This window comes from Spea bombifrons, chromosome 3, assembly GCF_027358695.1.
Source record: "Spea bombifrons isolate aSpeBom1 chromosome 3, aSpeBom1.2.pri, whole genome shotgun sequence".
Classification (NCBI taxonomy): Eukaryota; Metazoa; Chordata; class Amphibia; order Anura; family Pelobatidae; genus Spea; species Spea bombifrons.
The window spans coordinates 8,606,548-8,633,927 of record NC_071089.1 but is presented as its reverse complement, the minus strand read 5'-3'; the positions used below and the strand labels follow the sequence as shown (position 1 = coordinate 8,633,927).

Genomic DNA, 27,380 nt, shown 5'->3' with positions numbered 1-27,380 from the left:
AATTTATATTACAAAATATTGTTGACTGGTATTAAGTGTAAGAATTTGTGTTCTCTTGTGCCTGTGTGGATATTTTGTATATTAATCGATCAACCCGACCATAAGTTTTTTCCAAATAATTTTAATAAAATGTAATAATTTTCACATGTACGGCATATTTTTAAATGACAGTAAGTGGAGGCCGTTTATGGGACCCTTTTTTATGCACCGTCCTTTAAGTCTACATTTTACTGCAGAACAGCTCTACATACTTATAAATCAATATGTAATAATTGTTGTCGTTATGGAAATCTATTTTACGCATCAGCTGTTCTTAAAGTTAATTCTAAATTGTATAATTCACCGCATAATTCTAATTGCAACCATAGCAGCATAGTATATATTTTCTTTTTAATTAACAGTTCCGTTGTAAGTAAGAGAGCCTACCCAGGACTAAGGTTCAGGGGGTTACTGGGTCTTGGATCATTCAAGAGAAGTCTTTGTTATTCATTCGCAATCCAAATGCACCCCATAGACTCTCGGCAATGTTGTACTTTTTAGGCCATGTGTAAGCAGTCTGAAGGGTCTTCACGTGAGAAAACCAGAGACTCGGTGGCGCCAACAGAAGAGCTTTCCCCCCCATCGCCGCGTGATCCGCGCACACTCGCTATCTGCCGTAGCCTTCGGGATGCCACATAGCAACAGCTAGAGGGAGATGGCAAGACCCCCCAAAGACTTCAATCCCGAAGATCAAATAAAGATGTTGGCAATGAAATAGCTAAAGATTCTATTTTGGACCAATATTGTAAAACTAGTATTTTTTTTTAATATCAAGCCCTCAAGTCCTTCTCCGAAACCCCAGAGTGGCCCATAAATATGAGCATATGTCGGTTAGTAAATAAAATAAACAAGTTAATACATGATCCATTTCATTCAAATACTTAAAAAAAAGACACCGAAAAACAATCAAAAAGTGGAAGCTTTTTTTTTTTTTTTTAATATTGCTCTACCATCATCCCGAAAGGCATAATAATTTGACTTACACATCTGAACTGATTGAAGTTACAGAGTCATGTCTCCTTTTTGCATTTAACAATATATACAATATAAAATAAATACATTTACACAAATGGACATATTTCTGGAGCACATGGTATGATACACGTCACAAAAATATACAGTTGATTGCTTTACAGATGTGAAGCACATCTACAGCTATAGGCATGGCTTTATATTTTAGTTCTGGCAATGTTGCAACTCCTGGATTTAGCTTTTTCTTCAGTAAATTTTGATCACATCATATTTATGTATTTATTTTGTCCTATACTTGATCTTTTGCATCATAAGTCTGCCGCGAGCTGTTTCCGCAGGCAGGTAAACAAAGACCCTTCAATAATTAAAATACAATCACCGACACCCATTTTCTCTTCTATAAGAAAAATAGCAGTTTTAAATTTTTTATATCTTTTTTTTGATATCATTTAAATGCAAAATAGTGGAATAAATACAATTTTCCAATCTGATTGAGACACACAATCACGTAACCTTAAATAAGAAAATAATAATAATAATAATAATAATTTAAAACAAATCAAAATTATAAATAATATTTTTAAATTATATACCATTTAAGATTTTTTTAAACCCCATGCTATTCCACAGAAACTAAAATTAACTCCCATCATGCAAGGTTTAATAAGTATAATGCTTGTTTATTTCCTATTCCATTTCATTTTTGTATAATAAACTCTGAAATATTATCACAATGGTGACATTGTTGGATTAAACAGGTCTATATGCTAAATGCATTGGAACCGATATTCAGTAGCTCTCGCGGTATAGAATGTAATGTATGCGTACTGATGACTCGGATGTAACATAAACCTTGCAACACCTTCTAGAAATAATATATAAAAGGATATTTAATATCAGCACCTTTTTAAAAAAAAAAAATCCTAGGAGTTGTGAGCTTTTTGATCTCGTCTGATTTTGTCTGAAATTAATGGGTGTTCCGATCTATGAATACCTGTCCATTCTAATATATCAAGGTATTCAGCGAATGAATGAATTGCTAATGATGATTTGTCTAGAAACACTATAGTCACTTCTCTACTGAGAAACCACACTCTACAATGTACAGTACTCCTTATATACTAATGAGAGATACACAGTATTTATAGAACCCGGCTGATGTGTCACCAGTCCGCCGGATTCTGTTTAAAGCACAAAGAGAAGTTATAGTCTTGGGACGCGCCAACGGAAATAAAGAACGTGGGAAAAGAAAACCAACGTAGAGCGAGGTCAAGGTTTGCCATGGTTCTGTAGAAGCTCTATTTACAGCAGTTCAAAATTAGTCTTATTTAGCAGGTCAAAGTAGGAAGATTTCTTAATGAGATACATCGTGTTCTCTTAAAGAACTCTTTTTGAACTATTTCGGAAAAAAAACAAAAACATACATTTTTTTTTCTCCAATGTGTACTTTCAATCGAATTTTCAGTCTGATGGTGAATATTAGGAAGAACCGTCGTTAACCAGGAAGGACCATATCGACAGTGCCGTCAGGCTCCTGAAGATTTATACAACCAGTGGGATTTCTGGTTCTACCCTGTATCAAAAAAAAAAAAAAAGCTTGCACCACGGGATATGGACACCACAAGATGAACAAGACGACACTGAACGCAACCAAAAGTTCTGGAGTAAGCAAGCAGGAAAAAGGCCGAACTACAGTTCTCTTTGTCTGTTAGGATTACAATTTTAATTACGTTTGTGTACATATTATAAGGGTGTTCATATGATACAGGGAGCAACTATTAACACTCGTATGTTGGCATAGCATCAATGTAGATCATTGTAAATGGGTTAATTACCGCCTGTAAGGGAATGAAGGGAGGGTTGGCTTTGTACACCACTTTAACAGTCTAGAACCCAAACAGTTTTCATGCTGCAACGATATGGGTTGAAAAAAATCACACAGACTGCCGTAGCCGTTTGTATAAAATTTGCCATAAAAAAATTTAAATTAAATCATTTTTACAATTATATATTTTTTTTTTTTACGTGGTCTAAACAGAGATATACATAAGAGACATTTTTTTATTTTTTTGTTGGCCTTTTGCCTTATTGCCTGTAGCGTAATTTTTCAACCGTTTCTTTTGTTTATTTTTTAAATAGTTGAAAGTTGAAAGATTTTTTTTTTTTCCTTCCAAGAAAAAAAAAAAAAATGAAACGAAGAAATTTGCAAGCTTCTTCTCGGGTGGGAGTGCTAAGCACGTCAGACTACATTTATATATTTATATATATATATATACAGTATATATATACATTGCAGGTACAATTTAACATTTCCAAATATAACAGGTATACCATGTCTTAATAAATTGAATTCCAGATCTTACTGGCACATAACATAAATTGCATCCGTGTTAATACGCACCATTCTTTCAACTATTGCTTGAATAAATACCCACATTAATAAATGGAAGAAAAGTGGTATAAAATAATCTCCGTTTATAACAAGAAAACATTTAAAAACAAAAAAAAAACACTAAGGATTTTTCTATAGATATATATCCTTCATTATTGTTCATTGTTGCTCGAGCCAACATTGCTATGCAGGGTTTTTTATTTATTTTATTACATTTTTTTTTATTATTATTATTTATTAGTATTGCATGGATGGATAAAGCTTAGAAATTATCCCTGAAAAAAGTTACATTGTTACTTAACCAAGAAAAATCTGGAAGACTCGAAAAAACAATGACGGAATCAAATGTCGCCAGTGATCTAAAGGAAAAATGGAAGTCGAATGGATTAAAGCGGCGAACGCTAAGTCTTTTACGGTTTCTTAAGTCTGCTCTGCGAAATTCCGTGGAATACTGCATTCAGTCTTTGTACTTTCCTGTATGCAAGATATGGTGGTTTTTAGTTTTTTTTGTGTGTGTGTTTTTTTTTTCTTTCGCACGTTGACTTCTTCTGTCATTTGGGGACATTATAGTTTATTTTAAATTCAATGGCATCCTTACTAAGGATTTTTTTGTCCTTTGGCAGGCCTGGCTTCCATCTCTCTAAATGAATGATTTTTTTTTTAAGTTCTGCAACAACAAAAAAAAAGAACAACAAAAATGGGAAGAGATCTGCGCCATTACAGGGAGCAGAATAAAAGGTCAGAAGCTGCTTCATTCTTGCTGCTAAATATCAGTGCAGTCACTTGCTTTTAATTCAGTACTAAGGTGATTTCTCGTGGTAATTATACTGCGTATATTTTTTTTTTTCCCTTATTCTACGAATATTTGCACTCGAGGGGACGCCTAAGGTGCTTTTAGTCACACCTTGGCCTCGAGCATTTCCAGAAACAGTTTGTGCATAGGGACTTTTCCTTCCAGTTTGATGTTATAGAAGTGTTGCACGGCCTTGGTGGACGTTTGCCGTAAAAGAGGCAACGTCATCAGCAGCTTGCCGGCTCTGCGCGGATCTTCGATGTGCTGCCCGGCTTCGTAATCCTGCAGAGCCTCATGTAAGACATCTTGAAGCTTCTGGACAGCTTCTACATCTTCTATATGCATGGAGTCTACAAGAAAAAATAATATCCGATTATCATACACAGTAATGATGCGGTAGAACATAAGGTAACAGAACTTTGGAAAACCTTTATAGAGTTAATTATTATTTTCCAAATGTTTTATGAATTAATAATCTTCAAGACATGTTATATGGTTTTATAGACCCCTTCTGAATATTTATTGTGAGTAGGCTAAAGTTAAACTAGAGTAAGTTAAGGTAACGAGTAAAGTAATGTTATTTCCACATTTGCAAGCTTGCCGCTGATGGCAAAAAATAAAATAAAAATAAAAAGGATAATCGCTGCCAATAATTAAAAATTCCAAACTTTAGCCGCTGCATTGTTGCTGCGAAAAACAAATTCTCGACAAATTCCGTTTATAGCCCCGGCAACAATATTGTAGATGAGCCGTTAATTACAAAATCAATTAAAAAAAAATATTTCTGAAAAACAGTCACGCATCCTCTCTCAGGGGGGCAATTTGGGCAGAAGGTCTCATCTCACTAAAGCCGCGCCAAATCACAAGTCCTCATCCGCAAGTAAGCAAAAGCAATCTGGTTTTTCATTTTTCAGCGCGGCTGAGCTCGGTCTGAGATTGATCGTTGCATATGGCCCCAGAAAACAAACTGTCAATAACTTGAATGCTCTAGAATCTGAACAAATAGCTGTCTGCCCATTCAAGCCACTCATTGCATCCCATTTAACTGATTTTATTGACAGTTTCCTTCTTGTAATTAAAGGGAAAACTACTGGCCAGCCACCAAGATAAAGTTCAAAGAACGGGTCAAAACAAAGGCAGATGGAGGGGCATCGTGTGACTGTCATCGGAACGCAGCGTCAGAGCACATTATTGACACATGGGTATCTAGTGATCAGCGGGTTATTAAACACAAAGCTGTCCTCAACTATATGCAAATGCTGAAAGAGGCTTAAGGAGCAGAGAGGAAGAATTAGGGTTACAAGAAGACGACGCCAACAAAGTCCGAACGATTTTTACTTATCTGATGTTGTTCCCTGCTTCAGCGCTTTTAAGTTTTCATGCGCGCTAAATGCTTCTTAACCCTTCCCAGAAAACATGCAGCCACTATTGACGCACTTAAAAAAAATCTATACGCCTAATTTTTCTTTCTTTTGATTTATTTAGGTGGATATATAACTATTTCGGTGCCAGAGAAGAGATTGTTCATCAAATTGCCATTTAAAAGGCTACATTTCAGGTATGGGAGCCGGATGGTCTTTCCTACGCCATGTGGACAGCATGGTGGAAAAACGTATCTTCTGTCTTATCTTCTAATAGTTTTATATTTTAGGCGCTTTGTTTATTTATTGCCAGTTTAATTGAGACTTGAACACCTTCTGTGCTTCAGGTAACAAAACTAGAATAATATCTTTAAAACATATTTCTTCTCCCCTCCCCCACCGATGGGATTTATTGACATTCTAGGGGCTAACATAATACAATGTAAATGTCTGTGTGTTCAATCGATATTGAATATTCAGATCTCTACTTACCCGAATTAGCAAGTGCTATAGCTTTCAGGGTTACAAATTCTTCCTTTTCAAGTTTCATGCTTTTATACTTTTTCACAAGTTGCAAGATGGCGTTGTTCAGTTCGAGCAGGCCGGCCAACTTTGATTGATCTTCATCCATGATGTAGTCTTCAGCGTAGACTAGCTCATCCTCGAAGGTCAAGGACCGGTAGACAATCCCCAGGATGAGAATCTCCATCCATGCACTCTGCAGGAGACTCATCTGATCTGCGAGCGACAAAGTGGAGAATCCTGAAAAGACAGAGAACGGTATAAGTTAGCTCAAATGAAAACTTTTTTAAGATTAATGTGTGCAGATGTTGGGCAAATTCTTAACAATGGACACCAAAGCTTTCTAAATTCCGAGTGCATCGTGTATAACATTGCCGCTCCTTCATAAATAAATACTCTATTTGAAAGGAGCTTTTTTGAGAGCACACAACATTAACGATCGAGGATTGGAACCAAACCTGAATTGTATTCAAATCTAAAAAGAATGCCGAAATAACCAATTGCTCAATCGTTACAATGGTACGGGGAGGTACGCAACCTCCAGAGCGTCAGAGACCTGTACAACGTTGGCGCTCTGGGGGTGCTGAGAAGGTAACAAGCCTTCGTCTCCGGTACTAAAGGGGTCAGTAGCTCTTAATAGACGCTATAGAACTATGTACAGTAGGACGTACGTAAGTTTGCCAGTTGGCACAGACAATGACAAGGACTTAATGAAGTCATCAAAGGGGATTAGTGCAGCTTTTCTTAAGGGGGTCTTAAGACGTGTCTGGAGCTTACACTGACTTGTCTATGACAATGCTTATCTGTCTATTGTATAGAGTTTTGTTAAAATAAATGTGTCGATCTCTGGCTATCCTCTAACCATCGTGTTCCTACTACCAGCAGCAGACAAACAATTCTGTGTAAATTGCATCACAACGTCTTATCTAAATATACAATATCAAAAAACACAACGAGCAGATAATACAGCAAGAATGTACAGGTTCATTAATAAATCCAGGTTTATTAAATGCTGGAGTTTTTAATTTTAACCCTTCCCCTATAGAACGTCCTCGATTTTCTTTGTTTTCAGCGTAAAGTTGAAATAATATTCCATGCTGGAAGCAAAGCGCATTACGCACCTTTGTAACGGAATGTAAATCATTGTATTATTTCTTGTTTTAGCGGAGAATGCGGTTGCGAGACAGGGAAGAATAAATAAATAAATATATATTTATATATACAGTTACATTGTTTCAATAAAATAAAATGAGATTTGATATGATTCCCTCAAGAATAGCCGGATGCATTTACTATAATAGAGTCTAAGGGCACGGGTTCAAAAAAGTCTACACAAGACTTTGCCACAAATCATACCGGCGATGATGATTGGCTTTCTTTTTTTTTTTTTCTCCAAGAAATAATAATTTTAGGATCCTGCAGACGGAAATCCATGGTTTCAATTAGCAACGACTACTTTGAAGAAGCCGTAGTATATATATATATATATATATATTTTTTTTTATTTTTTTCCCGTTTGTTTCTAGGCAGTAACAGATGGACACAGAATATACCCCGAAGCACCTTTCTGTGACAGCCTCGTCCTCCCTCCCAGACACCGCTGTTAGTAAATAATTAGATTTACACATTCTCCAATCTCCACACATCTCTCTACCACATAATTAAAAGTGGGATGATTAGTTTATTGAGTGGAAGGAGGAACTTTTTTTTTTTTTTTTTTTTTTTTTATTGAGGTCCATTCACGATTTTATCAGGGCAAGCACTTTTATGGTTGTCACGAGGGTCCAGGCATCCAATTTTTCTTATCTGCCTGATTAATACAAACGCTGTTTCAGGACGCATTAATTAACAGATACAAATCTACGTTCTCATGGAAGGATCAATACGGAGAAGAAAAGAGGCATCAATGAGAATTTACTGCTGATGATGGAGAAGACACTATATTGACATTTACGTGCGCAGAAACTTTAACTTTTTTTTTCTCTCCTGTGGCCCCTTTTGTCCCTGTGATTTACAAATCAACATTTTTTTCCCCCCATACCTTACAATGCTTCTGGAACCTCGGAGGGGTTTAATTAAGCAAGGGACGATAAATTCAACTCGATGTAGCAAGAAATCCGGAACTATTATTATATATTAAAAGGGAGTATTAGCTTTTCTTCAGCCCCCCCCCCTCAAAAAAAAACTTTTTAGAGCTAAAAATGATTAACGTACAGTAACCCAAGTACAGGGCCTGGTAAAACAGAAAACTAACGTGTTCAAAAAAATCAAAAAAGCAGCAGAGATCATTTAGAGTATGATCCGAAATGACAAGTTTAACCCTTTGGGTACATATCTTTTATAAAGCAAAAAAAATGAAAAAAAGAGGACAGAATACAGTGCAGAAATTGCTATTTTTTTTATCTTCAAATTTTATGTATTGACATAGATCTCACCATATTAGATGTACGGTATGTTAACTTATAAATAGTTCTTTTATATATACAACTAAATTAATATAAAAATATATAATAATTATATATATATATATATATATGTATAAATATATATATATATATATATATATATATATATACAGTGTATATATATATATATATTTCTCCATTGTGCAGTATTCTAGAGCAAAAACGGTCAGACATTTATAAGAAGCTTTTTAACCCTTGGTGATAATAGTTTATATTTTATATATATATATATATATATATATATATATATATACGGTATATATATAAACCATTGATAAGAAGACAATATAAAGCCCTTTCTGAGTAAATGTTCACCCCACAAACAGAAACAATGATAACCAGGGGCCACATATTGTGATTAGAGGGGCCAAAATCCCATGTCAAGCAGAGAAAGACTTTCTTTGCAGTAAGGGCCCTAAAGCTCCAGAATGCACCACCCATGGAGGCCATCAACTATTAACGTGATTCCTTTTATTTGCAATAAAGAGTATTGAGGAGAGCATTTTGTTATTTAAAAAATCTTATTGCCTGTGGAATCACGAAGGATTTTGTTTTCCTTGTTCCAGGAAAAATGGGCATTTGGGTAAAATATTGTCTTTTTATCCATCAATGCAATTAGGGATATCTCGGATTCAATCCCTGGTACCTAACTATATAAGATAAGGTTATAGTATCTTGTTCCGTACCTCCACGAAGCTCAATATAGATCAGTACTAAGATGAATGCGTCTCTGGATATTGTTTTGTACACGAAGAAGTCAGTAATATATCTACAGTAATTTTAATGAATTACCAAATATACATATATCAATTCGAAAGAATCAGAGTTAATCAATAGAAACTTACTGAAAAAGCTTAATCAATATCACTGCCATACCCCGGATTATCTTCCAGTTTTCATCTCCATCCTTAATAGGGCTGTTTGTGTCAGCCCTTAAACCGAGGCAATACAATGTTCTCTTTGATTAATAATTTAACCGTCGGCCTCGCATTTCTTAATCAGTAATGTTTACATGTATAATTTGATGGGATCTTCTCTTCAGCTGTCGTGTATCTTAATATGCCGATACTCGGTGTTCCTGTTTGGTCAATGAAGACGTTTCGAGCGTACCTAGGAACCCTCACCCAGACGCTCCAGAAATCAGAACTCATTAGCTAGCCTCTTGGTCTTTACTCCTTAGCTCAACGTTTTAACTCTGATGCACGCTACTATGACCACCTTTACCCCCCATAGATTATCCAAGAATAAACTCAAAAGCCTTAAGAATAATGATTAAAAAAAAGCCACGTCCAAGGTTTTTCTGTAATAAATCAACAATTTCTCATGGGCTTCTAGAACAGAAACATAGAATCTGAGGGCAGAGAAGAACCTTTCAGCCCATCTTGTCTGGCCATGTGAAGACTTCAAATCTTAGTGGTTCTTTGGTCTTGCCTTATATTCGAAATAGCCTTATGCCTATACCAAGCATGTTTAAGTTGCCTCGTTGGGAATCTATCCACAACCCTCTCTAAGCCAAGAAAAATACATTATCTGGAAACCAAGCAAAGAGCCTGGAATAAACTCATAGAGGGGTTAGCGAAATAACGTGGCCGTCAATGCTTCCTGGTCTCCTGACAGTGAAGATAGGGTGATGATGGGCCAAGCATGTGGTATGGCAGCCCTCCTGCCTTTTTGCACTGAGATCTCATGTGTTTGACAATTGCGCCGTGGGCACATGTCACCTACTTTTGCTTCCCCCCCTGTTTTTTTTTTTGTGTATTTTTTTTTGTGTCCAAACGAACCGATGCACTTTGCAGTCAACTTAACAAAAAAGGCTAAGCATCGGGAAAGTGTGAAGGGCAAAAAACATCTGACGGCTAGTCTTCAAAAAATACACTTTCACTTCACAAGCCATAAATGTTTGTTTTCGCAGCCGAGTGTTGACAGAAATAGGCTACATTGAAGGCATTTGAATTTAACCCCCTCCTAGGCTTTTCCCCGGCCGTCCTCTGGAGCTACATCCGGCTTTCGGGCGTTAGCTGCGTGCCGGGATGCCTGGCGCGATCACTAAAGTAGGGCATTGACGGCTATGTTTTGATGGTTCGCCGGCTGTTTGTGTGTCTGCGATCTGACACATTAGACGTTCCTCAAACAGCGAGCATCACGGCAGAATGTTAATTATTCTGTAATCACGCACGGCGCCCGAGTATCAACATTGCATACCTGGCAAGCAAAAAAAATCAAAATAAAAAAAAAAAAATGCATGTTTTTCCAATTTGCTTTTGTACTTTCATTAGAACGAACGCACGCCTATTTGCAATCATTATTTGAGCTACGGCACAACAGAAATAAACCGAATCCCGCTGTCATTTATGTGTAACATGACAAGTATTTTAACTTGTCAAGCGCAAACCAGGCAATAATTCTCTATTTAGAAAACACTTCTTCGGGGTATAAAATTGTATTTGTGTCATGAAGTAGGTTATGGAGCTTTACAGGCAGAGGCTGATTATTAAAGATGGGGAAAAAAACAAACCTTTTTTTATACAGTGAATATACAGTAGGCATAATAAACCCACAGACTAGCGCTCGGAATCCCGTCTAAATGACATACGTATGATGTCATACATAGGTCTGATCTTTTAATTTGAGTGTAAAATGACACATTGGAGCTGAGCAACACAATTGTTCATATTTAAAACATAATTAACGTCCTGGAAAAAACGTAATCAAACGTAGTATGGCAACAGAGTCTGGTAGATAAGTGATAAAGGTTTGAGGCTTCAGCAGGAAAAACAAGCAGTCCAGATGGGGCCGAATGGGGCCGATCCGCCATTACATTCTATGTTAGTAAGTAGAATATATATGCTTTATATCCTCGGATACAATAAATTCCAGCCTGGACGGAACGAGGTGGCACATTTAACGGCCGTGGGCAGAATAGCGCTCTTCTGCTTTTAGCGAAACACGGCTTTCATCTCACCGAAACAAGAAAACAGAGCCGGCGTGGCTTTAAAATCCATTCACAGCGCGTGTCCATCTCAATCCATTAAGGACAATAGATTCCCACTAAACAAATATTCACTTGTCAGGAGTAGTTGAGGCACAAGATTCATTCAGCAATACTAAGCGTGTTCTGCAACAATTTAAAAGCCGTAAATTGGGCATTTACAAACAGGGAAGATGTTGCTCGCCTCTTACGAGTTGTGACCTTTCGCTCGAGCTATTTCACAAAGCGTTAATGAAACGGAGAGCGCGCACGGGATAATTGGGAATGCCACTTATTGTACAAATACCTTTTAACGACTTTTACCGGGTATCCAATCAAATAAACCGTTTAAAAAGAAAAGAAAAAAAAAAGGTACTTATTGACCGAGAGCAACATGGATCCATTTACAAATGCTTATCATTTGCATATCATTTCTTGCCCTCCCGAACCGCAGCTATTTCTCAACGAGCAAAACACTTCGTCGGCGCTCCATACGTTACGGGAATAATTACGGGACGGAAAATATTACAACATTCAATCTATAAATTGGGTTTTTTTGTTGTTGTTTGTTAACTTTTCATTAAGAAAGGAAATCAGAATTAGAAGCTTTTAGTGGGATAACCAGGTGAAGTCGATACAAATATAACACCAAATAAATATATATATTTATATAAAAATGTTATTTACTTTTTATTTTATTGCAAATTTTAAAAGGGGGGGGTTGCAATTTATCAGCTACTGATATGAACAAAAACTGTAATGTTTAAAAAGTGGATTTTTAAATGTTTCCAAGAGCATCAAACGATTCTTTCACGTGTAGGTATCAGGGATATTGTGAAAACTTTGTAACTCAGGGAACTGGATGGCTGGCAAATGAGATCTTTGTATCTGGAGTTAACTGGGAAGATTAAGCAGAGCCATGCAGTCAGATGGGGTCTTGGCGATAGGACCCCGTTCCGCACTATGATTAGAGGGGCGCTCCAGCCATCAGATACTCTTTAATGCATAAAATGGCCAAAGTCCACTTCAAATGATCATCTTCTCCCTCTTTTAAATACATGGAAGGACTTAGCAGAATCCCCCCATCTGGTACAATAGAAAAAAACTCCAGTTGCCTTTAGATGACAATTCTTTCTTTATTATGCTCTCTGCAGGAATTGGTAAAAATGGGGATGTTTTATCATTGAGGATTTACCTCAAGACTTTGAGACCGATAACTAACCCTAAATTGCTTCTTTATACAGTGGTATTGTAATGATTTGGCAGACGCGTGATCAGAAGTAAAACGTAATGTCTGGCGGAAGGGGTGCTATAACCATGTGGGTCTAACAAGGCGTTTAACAGGACGTTTTACTCACGCTGAGAAGGTGGTGGATAAGTGGAAAAGCCTTCCAGTAGAAGCGATAGAGGCTAATACAGTAAGGGACTTTAAACATGCATGAAATAGACATATGGCTATCCTCGGTTCTAAGACGAGACCAACGGCTGATTAAGGTCTACAGCAAATGGGCAGACTATGAGTGAATGGGAGCGACAATGAGAAAAGGAAAGAGAGAAAGGGATTGAAGGATAAAGAGAGGCTGTAATACCTCACTCCTTCTCTTAGTCGGTTGACGCACCTGCCCAAGCTTATAGATATACATCTCAATTTTATTCCTACTTCTCCGGCAGCGTCAGGGTTAAGACCACCACTGGCGAAAGAATTAAGCCAGAACCAGTCCAAAAAAAAAAAAAAAGCAAAGAATAAAGAGAAAAGGCTGTGTGATTGTAATACACCTAATTAGCCATGGGCAGACTCCTAATTGCATACATTAGGACGATTCCATAGTGGAGATTAATTCTAAATATACCCCAGCAGCTGGTTAAGATTCCATGGATTACAGTGTGAACTGTACTTTTCCACTTAATTAGATATCAAAATTAAGCAGCAACAAGCATTTCGACATAACGGAGATCAAGCCGCCGCTTGCCATCCCTCAGCTGCTCTAAAGTGACCACTAAACAGAGCGGCACAGATGGAGAGATATTAAATGCCGCACTGGAAAGTAATTTCAAATAATAAAATATCAATATTTACATTTTAATTACCCCTACTGAGAGGAACGCTGTCATTTTCACTATTGCCGACGCAGCAAGGGGTGGTGGAATGACATAGCAGCTGGAACCGCATTGACGATTTTGTTTCCATTAAAGAGTGACAAGTGTTTCAAAGGCAGTGACACACAGTGTGCGAACAAGACAGGCTCACAAAACTCCTATTAAGGGAATATATTTTGCGAGGGGAAAAAAGACAGAAAATTGACTTTACAAAACTAAATCCCCTTTTAACGCATTTTTCTTGGCTTTTTTTAATGTATTTTTTTTTGATGGTCGAAAGCAAAGGTTAAGGCTTCGCGGAAATGGGCAGATGGAATCTTCGCTGGGTTCTTTCGATACTTGGAAACAAAAAGTTCTAGTTTTGTAACAGGGTTGTCAAGTACGGAAATCACGAGCTCTAAGTTTGGACGGTGCTTTCAGACCCACTTCCTGCACCTAAACGGGCAACGAAGATCATATCGCGAATCGGAAGATCAGATCGCTGTAACAGTATGAAGAGTTTGCTCTTCCTGAAGAAAGCAGCAACCCCATGCTTTCTCGTTATATCCCTTACCTGCCAATTATTACTGCAGCCGACAAGTTTCCCCCCCCCCGAAAAGACTATTGGGGCAGATCCTTCTCCCACATTACTGCTTTGTAAAGCCTCTAAATCCTAAAGTTTTGTTAAGTTTGGTATTGTAACACAGCTTAATATTGGTATTAGAGTTTTGGCAAAGGTAGGAATCTCCGACTTACTCTACTCAACATTCTGTGGAAGATCTCCATGACATAGTCCCCGGGAATATTTCGTCTCTATCAATAATGTAGGTAAAGGCATAGAGTTCTACCGTAGTTGGCCGCAGAAAGAACAAAGAGCAAATTTAATAAAGAAAGGATACCCTTTATGGGCTAAGTGAAGCCTCTTCATGCGTATTATCATAGTCTGAAAGACAGTACTTCTCCTTTTGATTAATTTTGCAGTCAAACTGTGAAAAATTTCAACCCGGACATCAACATTCATCTGATTAGACTATATGATTTATAGAGACAGCTAGATCTTGATTGAAACAGAGCCTACTGTATGCAAACTACAGCGATTGTCCATTCATGATATGCAGGGTTAGGCAGACCTTTGCTAGAACAGTTGCTGTTGACGCCATCTTGGGGGTTGTTGTCTATAACAGAACGTCTGACTTTATCCGCTTTAATTCTTTTAAAGAGCGCTTTCTAGAGGTGATGATCGTATAATTATCTTTGGTCAACTGCAGGAAGACTGTAATTAAAGGGGTTGCATGGCCAGAGAAGACAAGTCCCTGGGGCGGTGGTTCCCCAAAAAGTGTTCGAGCACGTTGAGTGCTATCTTCACGGTCCACACGCTGACCTCAGAATTACTTATTTTAAATGATTATTATATATATAATATATTATATAAATATAATGATACATCTTTACATTGTCATAACAGAAGCTGTATATGTTGCCTTTGTATAGTTAAATATTTATTTAATCAGTGACCCCCACGGGGACCCTAAAACTAGCACGCCCTTCTTTCCCAGTCTGATCATTTATAAATGAGTGATATAAAAAGAAAATGGGGGAAAAAAACAGAAGGAAAAAAAAAGAAATAAATAAAGAAACTCTCAACAAAACATATAGATGTTATCAAACATGTATTCATAAAAATTGGCAGAACAGAATACCCGACATCATATATTCAGAAAGGCAGAAAGCAGGCAATAACTCTTTCTTTGAGATGTCTGTCGATGTGTCAGGATCATAAATGAATTTATTGCCCTTTAGCTGTAGTAAGATGAAATTCTACTGTCAGAACTCACTACGTAGACACAAACACATCACTCTGTTATTATCGAGCTACGGCCGCGTTACCCTGTAAAGGAAGAGGTGCGAGGCACTTCCGAGGCGCGCTTAATGCTTTCCGAAAGAGACGCTTCCCCATTTTTCAGCCGCTCGTACCTTTTAATTTCTGAAACAGCCTTGCTTGAAAATCTTAATTAATTGTTCCATACTGCTTCAGGATCATTATGCAATGTAATAAAGGCTGTGTAATTATGGAATTTTACAGCTATTACCACAGGCTGATGGCTCGTATTTCATCATCAGCTGGACCCAATGGCTTTGAGCCACTCGGCCCCATCCCCCCCCCCTCTTTGATGAACTAAAGACAGATCTATCAGAAGCAAACAATATCCAGGCGAGGCGGTTATAATAGCTACCTACAGATGAAACCATAGATAAAGATAAACTATAAATCTTTGGGCGAGAATGCAGGCTCGTTGCCCGAGAATGACAGAGGAGGAAAGGATGAGACGGCTCGGAGAGCCAGCCGTATGCGAGAGAAGGTTTCGCAGCTCTTCCCGGTCCCCGATTTAAGTGTTTTGTCTCGGAAAGGAGGCAGAACCCCAGCTGAAGGTCTGAACCATTGCTCAACATCAAAAAAAATCAAAGGAAAGAAGATCGATGATGTTGTCTTGCGACTGAGAGATAGGAGACATAGCATTATTCTTCCACCTACAGCGTCTTGAATAAAAGAAGCACATATATGTCCATTAATAACGCTCGGTCTGTCTAAGTCTTAAAAATGAAGCTCTGAATGCTTACAGTTCATGGCCCAGCTTCACATTCGTATTGACAAGTATGGCCGCTTTTCACGTCTGGACCACTTTCTGCGTTTGGCCCCGAAATGTCATCACGTTGGGAAAACTTACATCTACGCTGAATACGGTCCAGCCCTTCACACCAATAATTAAAACACGCTTAAATACTACATATGAAAAAACTGGAGCACAAAATAATAATAACAATAATAATAATAATAATAATAATAATAATATGGGAAACAGAACCAAGGATATAATTGTATACAGATTTATGAAACGTGGAAAGCTCACAGGCACGGTGTTGTGTGTGTATATGTAAAAGCGTCTTTGTTAAGCACCCCACATTTAAATTGTACAGCAGAATATATTAGCGCTTAATAAATAATAATAATAATAATAATTTTATGGGAATATCCATCACTTAAGGTGGAAGTCTAATAATTCAGTACAGGTCACATAAGTGTACCACCATACCTGGGAGTGACTCGACACATGTGTTACCCAAACAGCTCCGATACCGGTCCCTGACTTGTCATTATCTAAAGATACACTCAGTCGAGTCACCCGAATTAAAGCAGGGATATCGTCCATAACATACTGGGCACAAAAGCATCAACTGGGGGTCGTATATGGGATCGCAACAGTGTAGAAAAGGAGTGAGTTCCAGACTGTGTGACCCTGAGAATCTGCCCCTTCACCCTGAGATTGGGGCAAAAACCCTGAGAGGGTCAAACTTCCACATACTCGCCTGCCCCATTGCTGATCGTTTGATCTATACATTTTTATGTTGTCTGGCTACTATTGAGTAGTTTAGAGAAGTTATTCTTACACAGATAGAGACTCGTAACACCGCAGACAGACAGAGCTTCCATACATGGACATTTACTTCTTTCTTTAAAAAAAAAACAAAATCTATATATATATTTATATGTCATCAGTCAATTGCATTATTAGTTTTTAGATTTTTTTTTCACACATACTCCCCTGAGCCTATTTAGCCATCTCCTCAGGCCTATACCACTCAATGTGACTAATCAAGGATATTGTTAGTCTCTGCAGGTCGATAATCGGCAATTGCGTTAAAGAGCCCTGTGAAAAAAAAAGTCAACAGGCCTTGTTTGGGGGGTTTGCTGAGGTGTGCACTGACACCGAATCATTACAATAATAGAATTTATCTCTGCGGTCCATGAATAACTTTTATAATAATAAATAATTCAACATTCAGAACATAGAAGAACACTTCTATATCACTGGGGCAACAGATACAATGTATATATATATATATATATATATATATATATATATATATATACCGTATTTGCTCGATTATAAGACGAGGTTTTTTCCAGAGCAAATGCTCTGAAAAATACCCCTCGTCTTATAATCGGGGTCGTCTTCTCAGACCCCCCAAAAAATGTCTGCTGGCGCCATGCTGCTTACCGGTCGCGTGCAGCGTCTCTTCTGTTAGAAGCAGGAGGACAGGAAGCTTGCAGCGTCCTCACAGAGCTCTATCTCCCCCTCCCTCCTCTGGGGGCGGGGCCAGAGAAGTTGCTCTACAGCCGGTCCCCTGCAGAAGTCTTCGAGTGAGAGATCTGCAGTTCAGGTAAGGGGGTGGGGGAGGGTTTTTGGGTAAGTATGTGTGATTAATGTGTGTTTAATGTGTGAAGTATGTGTGATTAATGGAATGAATGAGTATTTAAATGTGTTTGTGTGTGATAGCATGGATGTGTAAGGGGGGTGGGGGTTGTAGCATGGCATAGGGAGGCTGTAATCCCACTACTATCATCCCCAGGTTCCAGCATGTACTGGCTGCCTTGGCTTGATAGGAGTGTGATTGCTGTTAGCAGTTTGATATATGGACCTCCAGAAATGCATTTTAACCCCCTATATGCCACTCAGCCCCATGATATGCCTATATACCTCCAGAAATGCATTTTAACCCCCTATATGCCACTCAGCCCCATGATATGCCTTTTAACCCCCTATATGCCAGAGTGGCATATAGGGGTATAAGGCATATCATGGGGCAGAGTGGCAAATAGGGGGGTATAAAGCATTTCTGGGGGCAGAGTGGCATAACTGGGGGGGGCAGGTTGGCAAATAAAAGGAAATTTAAAAAATATATTTTTCTCAATCATAGCTTTTATTAAACATGAAAAAATAATTTACATGAATTAATATTTACTGGTAAAACTTTTTTCCTATAGGGTCGTCTTATATTCAGGCTTTTTGTTTTTTTCCTAAATTAATATTTTGATTTTGGGGGGTCGTCTTATAATCGGGGTCGTCTTATAATCGAGCAAATACGGTATATATATATATATAGTGAGGCTTTACCCCATTTCTTGGAAATTCCTTAAATTATTCATTTCCCTTACCCCCTTTTTTTGTGACACTAAACTGAGAAACTGGTACGACAGCATGGTGACTAGCTGCAAACTACCCATATCCACGCTTTTCTTTAAAAACGCCAACATTCTTTAAATAAACATGGTACTACATTTTTATTTTTTATTTTTAGAAGAAATTGCTTTTTTGACCCGATCCTATTAATACCAGATCAGATATACGGGCAGAACACATTTTAATAGGGTTACGACATATTTTATATATTAAACCTAAATTATATATATATATATATATAAAGATAGATATTTAGATATAAATAACTATGGCTCCATACCATACTATTCCATAAATATACCTTCCATGATGCATTTCCCCTCTGATGTCTTTACTTTTTTAACGTTATATGAAGGAATTCTCCTTTTTTTTTTTTTTTTTGCCGCTAATAGGAAAGATATGGCTTGTTGGCTATGTATTCTTCCAAGTTTAATTAATTAAGCCAGGAGTTCCCCGTGGAATATTGTAGGGTATCTACAGCTCTCAAACAGAACAGATATACAGATGGAGAGGTAATTGTTACCTATACAATGTTTCGGGCCCCTTTAGCTACAAATGTTCAAACCAAGTGCTTGTTATCGTCTGAGCAAAAAGGAGACAAGAAAGAAAAGAGACGTTGATTAACATCTCCCATCTATTGATGGTTTAATTGTAGTTTTTAATCTATGAAATTAAATATTGAGGTCGGAGCTTATTTCTTTTGCAGACAAGACAAAAGGATGCGGAAAGGTACATCAAGGTACGCAAGCGCGCGTTGGCCTCGATAGCGAGCAGGTAGCCGCGCTGCCATTAATAGACTGATTAGTGATAAACTAGGCAGACCTAAGAGACTTCGGTTCCAAGGCAGACTACAAAAGGCGTACTCAGATCCCGAACAACCGAACATGCTAAGGGATCATTTCTAAAGGTATCACCTGTCTGGTTGACCTACGTTGTAGGACCATCTCTGATCCCAACGGTTTCCACCTTATTCTACTATCCTACACAATGCATCTAAATTTGGGGTAAAACAAACCAAAAAAAGAACATTTCCGGATGCAATACTATTTTCTGTAACGCCATCAGCATGATGGGATATCTTAGGGGCTGTCCGAAAACCTCCGGATTTATACCTTCCCGGCACCGACGAACAAGATGCCCCAATGATGTCATTTGTTAAAGTTTGGGTCGTGGTGGGGACAAAAAAAAATGCGATGTCCATTTGAGGTTTGTCTGTGAACTTTACGTGAACCTCCAGAAATAATGTAGAGTGATGACAAGCCAGTTATACCTTCCACTAAATTTGCTGTCTGGAATGAACTGAAATAGTGTTTGGTTTGTGTAATTACGATCATCTATCTTTATATTCCAGAGGCATATCGCAAATTGAAAATACTAAAAATTGACTGTTGGTTCTGATATTTAACGATTGCCAAAGACAAGAGGGTGATTTATTGGTTACTTACCGATGTGACACATTTGCATCTTATTAGACGGAGATTACAATTCCTTGAAATGCGGACCGGGCGCTGATCATGTCTGATGGATTGATTTGATTTGCAAATGTAATCAAACTAATAAGAGGGAAAAAATGAGCAATAATGCCTTGTTTTTCAACTGGCAATCACTCCCCTGCCAACAAGGATGATATCCCTGACTAAGCAGCCTTTACACAGTATTCCTGTCTTCTTCAATAAACAAAGAGCAGCGGAGAGCCTTGATAAGAGGATAACAAGCCTATGGATACACATGAAGATTATACCCCTTTCTACTGGTCCCGCTGACATGATCCGTCAGCCCTTCCTTCCCAATAATAGGTCGGCCCCTGTTTCTGTGCTTTTGAATTAATGTCATCATTGCCTGGAGGAGCCGCGAATGGATCGTAAGCCTTTACATCAATAAATTCTTCTGATACATAATTATTTTGAAGGAAAAAAAAAAAAAAAGACAAGACTGAGATGCATTAGAGACTTAAATGGGTTTAAAGTTATTGTTTTCACGATCCGTGGCCATGCGTCTGGTCGTTGATGTGTCTGTGTGAGCGCGTGCGCGTGTGTGTGTGTCTGAGTAGATGAGGCTATGCAGACAATGGGGATTCTGGAACCCTAATGCAACAAAGACTGCATGTATCAAAGAAAATGTGAGATGTGGCAATAAAACCTAGCCTGCACTCATGAAAAAGTTTAATGGATAAATATGGGTCAGCCAAGAATGGCTGAGCGGTGTACATGAGATAACATGGCGGACACATACGCGGTTTACATGCAGGTTCAATGAGTGCTGCAGGGGTTGGGAGGGCAGCGTGTATAGATGGATTTTATGTACAGTGCAATCGACTCGATTAGAATGAGTTATTGGTTTCTGTAAATAGCCTGTGAGTTTTCGTGTGTGATTTGGGTACAGAGTAGCGTGAGGGGTGTAACGATATCGTAGGTGGCCCAGTGTTTTAAATATTTGGTGGCTCACAGCTTTAACTTATCCCTCAGACACAAGGACCGCAAGGAGGAGATGGACTTGCCTGGTTGCACATGCCCCCGGCTAGCCCTGTTAGAACAACGAAGGGGGTACATGTAGTCTGAAAGTGAGGATTAAAATGAATTAATGTCTGAGGAACAGAATCAAGCGATGTAGATTAAAATTTAGACAACTGAATAGTTGGGTGATGGTAAAAACAAAATAAAACACAAAATTACCGCATCTAGTGAACACGTTATAATGGCAATGTGTTCACTCGATGAAACAGAGACAGCCGTAGACTTTTAAGATATGCTGACTGTCCTATCTGAATGCCATTTTGACCCACTTGCCCTTTCTTTCCCCCCCCGACACACCGTATACCTCCGGGGTCAGTGTTTGATTCTGCGTGAAACGTGCTGACTGGCCGAAGGGTCTTTTTGTATTCAAGTAATTAATCCTTTTTCCAATGTAGGTCAAGCAGGTGTGACTCTTACTCCAGAAATATAATAATAATTTCCACCCGGCCGCAGAATTAAAACACCAGCACGCAAGCCTTCGTTAGCACTCATATGCCCCTTAATATCTTTTTTTAATAAAAAGACAATAGGAAACATATATTTGTTGATATATACATTTATATTTTTATTTTTCTTATATTTGTTGATATATACGTTGATATTTTTTTTCTTTTTTATATTGGTTGATATAAGTTTTTTCTTTTTTTTCTTTTTACATAGGTTGCTTTACAAAGAGCTAGCCACGTTGAAGACATAATGGAAAATGCTGTGGCCCCCCCACACACACACCCTATGTTTAGGAGCCCCGATCTCCATGTACACCCTGTTCTCAGAACATGTATGCAATCTGTATTCAGTTTTTTGCCCCAAAAATAAGCCAATGACGAATAACAACAGAATCGTTAGTGGTAAATATTGTTACTGCCAGCTTTACGGGGGGGCCACTCGCGGACAGAGACGCAGGCTCCCTCCCGGTACCACAAGGGCTGGGTAGTCCCAATATCTTGACGTCTGGCCTTTTTTTGGCATATGCTGAAATATATATCTTCTTACGTATTTATCATAATACATGTATCGCTACGCGCCCGTAATATCCCTTCTCGTACACGGGTAGCTCTGCATAATACGTGTTTTCTGTCACATTCATCGTGTATTTTTTGCCATTTAGTGATGTTTCTCTATGTGACTGCTTGGAGTCGGAGTGTCCCTGGGAATTACTCGCAAGGAACGGCAGTCTCCTGTATTAAAAGCCTCACCGAAAGACACGTAGCCTCCCAGCATGGCAAAAATGATTAAAATAACAAATCCTATAGCACCTAGGCCCCCGCGGCCACTATTTTATGATCATATTGCCACCCGCGGGGTCGTGGACGGTGAGAGGAGAGAGTGGTTTAACCTACGTTGACTCTCACTCATGGCTCGCAGGAACACCGCCTTCTCCGACAGAAACCATTAACGCAAATTCTAGACTTCACCTCGCATAAAAATCTGTCACCTAAACAAGCACCTGGTTTCCTGACGCTGCTAGGCCTGCCCTGTCAACAGACATTTGTTAAGCCCGCAGCATATGTTTGCTGTTGCTTGTTACTTGCATTATTACCTCGATGGTGCGGTAGGGATGTTCCGTAAATGAGCATGTCTCCGTACATGTGTTTCACATTAAATTCGGGGGGGGTTTTGCAGCCCTGGGAGAATCGATCCAATCCTTAGCTCAAACTTATTCGCTTGTTTTTATTACAGACAGCGTTTCTTTGCTAAGACAATAGACCATGTGGCGCTTTCCCAAACAAGTCTTGTTCTCGGCTTCGGGTTCAATAAAACCTTTAATTTGTACCGTTCTAAAAATGGAATGTTCTGAGGAAGAGTTACGCTCCCGTCATTGATACGGAAAACGGTAATAAAATGGAATGTGAAAGATCTGGCAAAGTCCAATTGAATCATTTCTCAAATAGATGAAATCGTTATGGACGTCTTTTTGTTACGTAAATGGTTCTTGCTTAATTCTTTAATGTGTGGAACCTCATAAACATGCCTGGAAACTCCCCATGGCTGCTTCTCTTAGGGTTCCTAGGCGGCAGAGGACCTGGATGAGTTAAGAAGGTGAGAAAAATATGTTTCCCATTTAATGTGGACTTCATACAATTATTAGGCCATCTTTATTGGTAACCCTAAAGCCCTGAAGAAGACTCTGGATATGGGTTCCTCAAACACTAGAACCCTAGTTCCCCTTACGATATGCCCTCTTTTGCCTCTCCGCACCTCCAACCATTTGCCTCGTCCTCCACTCACTTTGACATCAGAGCAAGCCACCGAGGGCTCCTGTGAAGCCCGTGGGCAATGAGCAGCTGCTTATCGGTCCATCTTAAAGATGGTCCTGACCTTTGGAGCTACTCTACCTGTCAATAAAGAACAGCTCACCCCATTAAAATGTGTATCTGTATAAAGCCCAAGCCATAATTGAGTCTTCAGTAGAAGCTGAAAGCTTTTGCTAGACCTCAGAGATCTTTTCTCCGTCTGACTCGCCAATAATAAAATGTTGGACACCGCAAACATAGTACATGGAGGAAGTGCCTTCAACGTGAAGTAAAATGATTCAAAAAGACAACCTTCTTCATAAGAGCGTGCATTCCCGTTTACTCAAGCATGCTCGATGACGTTCCACACACATGTGCTTACGTGCCTAATCTAGGGCTCGCAAGCAATTTCTCTATATCGCTCCCTCTCTGCTTCCCTACCGTCAACCGTTTCCCTTAGTGTCAAAGTCAATTTAGTGCATTACACTTTGCTGAATAAATGAGAGGTGAATTCTTTGCTAAAAGTGAAAATTTGATTTGCTAAAAGGAGCTTCGGGCATCTATTAATCAATATCTCCAGAGTGTCAGAGCTAAGACCATGATAGACATACATTTGGAGATTGTCTGGGAAAGATAAGGGGGGGGGAGGAGGTCAAAGGGGTGGAATAAACTGACTGTTGGGGGCTTGTTCTGCGACACAATTAAGCAAGAACAGATCAAACAGTTCAGAGAGGTTCTGTATATAGAAGTAACCCTGCCATGTCCCTTCACATCACTAAATCACGAGCTTTATTGTTTAAGGGGGGGACATATCTAGGTTACACTGATATGAAAAGTGCATTGGATAACCTAGACAAGGTTTAATGTTCTTATGTCACAGTAGAACATGATATTTCATCAACATTTTTCGTGTTCTGCCAGATTTGATATCAGAAAATCCAATGTATCGTACGTCGACAAGATCAATGTCCCCAACTTTATTAAAGGAAAATCCACGTCGATGCTTTTTTTTTTTTGTGGAATGTTGCTTTATTACTGATCTAACAATCCCCAGCCTCCCTGTTCCTTGCAGAATGTTTCTGTATGAAACGCCCTGCAGGGAACCTAACGTTTTTTTCACTTAAGGGCCACTAGGTGAAAAGCATTGGGGGGGAGCGCACGCTCCAGTCAAACACCCAAGTAAAATATTGCTTGCCTTTGCTTAGGGAAAGTATCAGAGCCTCACTGATACATGGGGGAAAAAATAGGAATTAAATGTCCGTTAACAGCACAATAATTGAAACAATGACATCACAATGCACTGTAACATCTCGGCTATAATATACGCTCCTGCGCCATACACATACGCAACTTAGAACTAAAGTTCCCGTTAAACTTTACATAGAGGTCGCTTAACAGAACCCATTTTCAACCAATCTACTGAAAGGATAATGGAATGTTCTTATCTTATTCCAAAGTCAATTTTGTATAGGTAAATACAGCCAATATTATTATTATTATTAATATCTTTTATTTATATAGCACCAACAAGTTCTGTTCAAAGGGTCTGACAAAACTAGAACTGTCCGACTAAGACGCACTGATACATTAGGTAAAGAGGGCTCGGGTCGCATGCTTACAACCTAATAATATTTTATCATTATTCTAATTTTACATAATATTATCCCATTAAATTAAATAGAGGATATGACATGAAAATGGCGAGCCAGATATTAATGATAAATATTCAAGTCCCAGGTCGTGCGCAGAATGAGTTGGGTTTCAATGAATTTACGAAAATTAACTTTTGTTTCCTTAAAGAAAGCATCCGCTGTCTGAAGCCCAAAGACCTCATTAACATATACGTTGATGGATGTAATCAAAACAGACAGTTTTCCTATTGATTAAAAAACGTGTGAGGACATTTTCTTGGAAAACATAAATAATGAAGCAAATGCCGTGGTTGGTTTACTAATGAAAAAGGAAATTCATCAGTAAAGGACTAATGAATATATGATGGAGGCAGCCTGTGACAAAGGGGGGAAAAAATAAAATATATATATATATTATACACTTTATATTATGACTATTTATCCATCTGTAAGGATTTGTATATTAATGATGTAGCTACATATGACATCATCATGTCAGTAATTATGAATTTAATTTCCATATACGGTAAAGTAAGGTGTTTAGAGGTGTGGTTAAAGGCGTGGCTAAGGGTGGGGCGTTACCAGCACCTTTTAAAGAACTCTGAGCCTTGTTGATAGCTCTTTACGTAAGAATAGTATTGAGAAGAAGGTTATTGCATCATAGTTACACAAATAATCTACATACACATTATTGTGACTTTTAGGGATGTAGAACACTGTGATACCCTCATACCCAACAAACCTGCCGAGCTCCTGGGAAAGAGGGGCAACAGAGAAGGATAGAGGGTTCAAACGAGGAAGGGAAATATTGCTTTAAATATTTTTTTTTATATTGTATTTTGCAAAAAAAAATGTTCTGTGCATTATTTAAAAATCTTGACTATAATTCAGAATCTTGGACAGGTTCCATACCAAAATGCAGCTTTTGTTTAATAAAGATATAATTTATTCAGCCATGTCTTTTTTTTTAAAGGATTTGTTAATTCTAGTGAAGAACGGCAGTTTTAGGAAACTTGACAAGGTGCTCATTTCGGGCTGGATTTATTTCAATTAATGTTTTACGAGATTTTTCGTCTCGAAACAAGGAAAAAGTTGATTTCAGGAGCTTGGTGAGTATTCTTTTTTTTTCTCCATGCGTTTCAGAGAACATTTTGTTCCTTTATCATCCTGCTACGAACATCTATAAGGGTTTAATGCTTCCTTCCTCCATTTAGGACCAGGGGACATCACACATATCTCTGAATGTCAATTAGACACTTACATTACAGGAATGGCGTTAAAGTCATTCCAAAAATTGTCTGATGTGGCCTCGATCACATCATCCTTTCAGCTAAAGAACATCATATGTTATTTAGTGCAGCCAAACTTCTGTTAACCCTTTAGACGCTGCACTTGAGATCAGATGGAGGACCGAGGATTATCCAAACATTAAGCAACTCGGCAGTTATCGGAACCACTTGGTTGCCGCCATCAGACGCTCATTACTAAAATCTCATTGTTTGCTTATTTGAAGTGTGTCTTATAAATTACAAAGGATGACAATGAAACGTTAAGTGGTTGGCAAGTGGAGCAGCCTCCCAGCTGAAGTGGTAGAGGCTAATACAGTGAGAGGATTTAAACAAGCATGGGATAGGCATATGGCTCCAGAATGTAAGACAAGGCCAACGACTGATTAAGGCTTGAGTCTTTAGAGCAGGGAAAAATTAGCAGTCCAGGCGGGCCGAATGGTACCTTTCTGTTGTGTACACAGGGTAGAGGGGCACAGGCTGCCGCATGCTGATGCTCATGGAGCTTGTACACGCAGCACAGATGTAAATAGGTCAGCCTAGGTGGATTACTAAATGCCCGTCACAGCTAGAGAGAGCGACGAGTTTCAATAACTGACTAAGCACTTTCTGCATTTCTGCTAACGAAGTTACATCCAAATATTTTAATCTGATATAAATAACAGGAACAGATCTGCTCGCTAGGCCGGTAATCTCCTTATCACGCCCCGTGAAACCCGGCTCCAACCCTTCCCTGAGTCTCTGCTAGGGCTCAATTCCCATCCGCTAATATATATATATATATATATATATATATATATATATATATATATATTATTGACCTTATTTGCATGCGCCTACCCAGAATCCCTTGTGGTTGTGGCAGCACCATGAAATCTCTGAGGGAAAAACAAGCCTTCTGGCATGTCTGGTGTCTGTAGATGAGTGTTTAATAATACTTCTATTACCCCCTTAAATTTAGTGGAAGGGTTTTCCATCACCTTTACCCACCATAACTTAGGTAATGGTATATATATATATATATAGGCAGCAGAAGCAAGGGAGAACTAAGTAGTGTGTTCCACTTCCTCCGTATCTACATAAAAGAGATTAGAGGTGACAGCATTC

At 38.5% G+C, this 27,380-nt stretch overlaps 1 protein-coding gene across 8 annotated transcripts in view; it reads right to left on the bottom strand.

The window, feature by feature from the left end:
* Positions 1-1,265: 1,265 nt before the first annotated feature.
* The window catches only part of ESRRG (estrogen related receptor gamma), a 114,846-nt gene continuing 88,731 nt past the window's right edge, over positions 1,266-27,380 (bottom strand). For all 8 annotated transcript variants that reach the window (XM_053458692.1, XM_053458693.1, XM_053458695.1 and 5 more), the window contains 2 exons: positions 6,050-6,319; positions 1,266-4,546 (listed from right to left, as the gene is read on the bottom strand). In XM_053458692.1, coding sequence (XP_053314667.1) covers positions 4,302-4,546; positions 6,050-6,319 — 515 coding nt within the window. In that variant the 3' untranslated portion in view covers positions 1,266-4,301. The remainder of the gene's footprint in view (positions 4,547-6,049; positions 6,320-27,380) is intronic.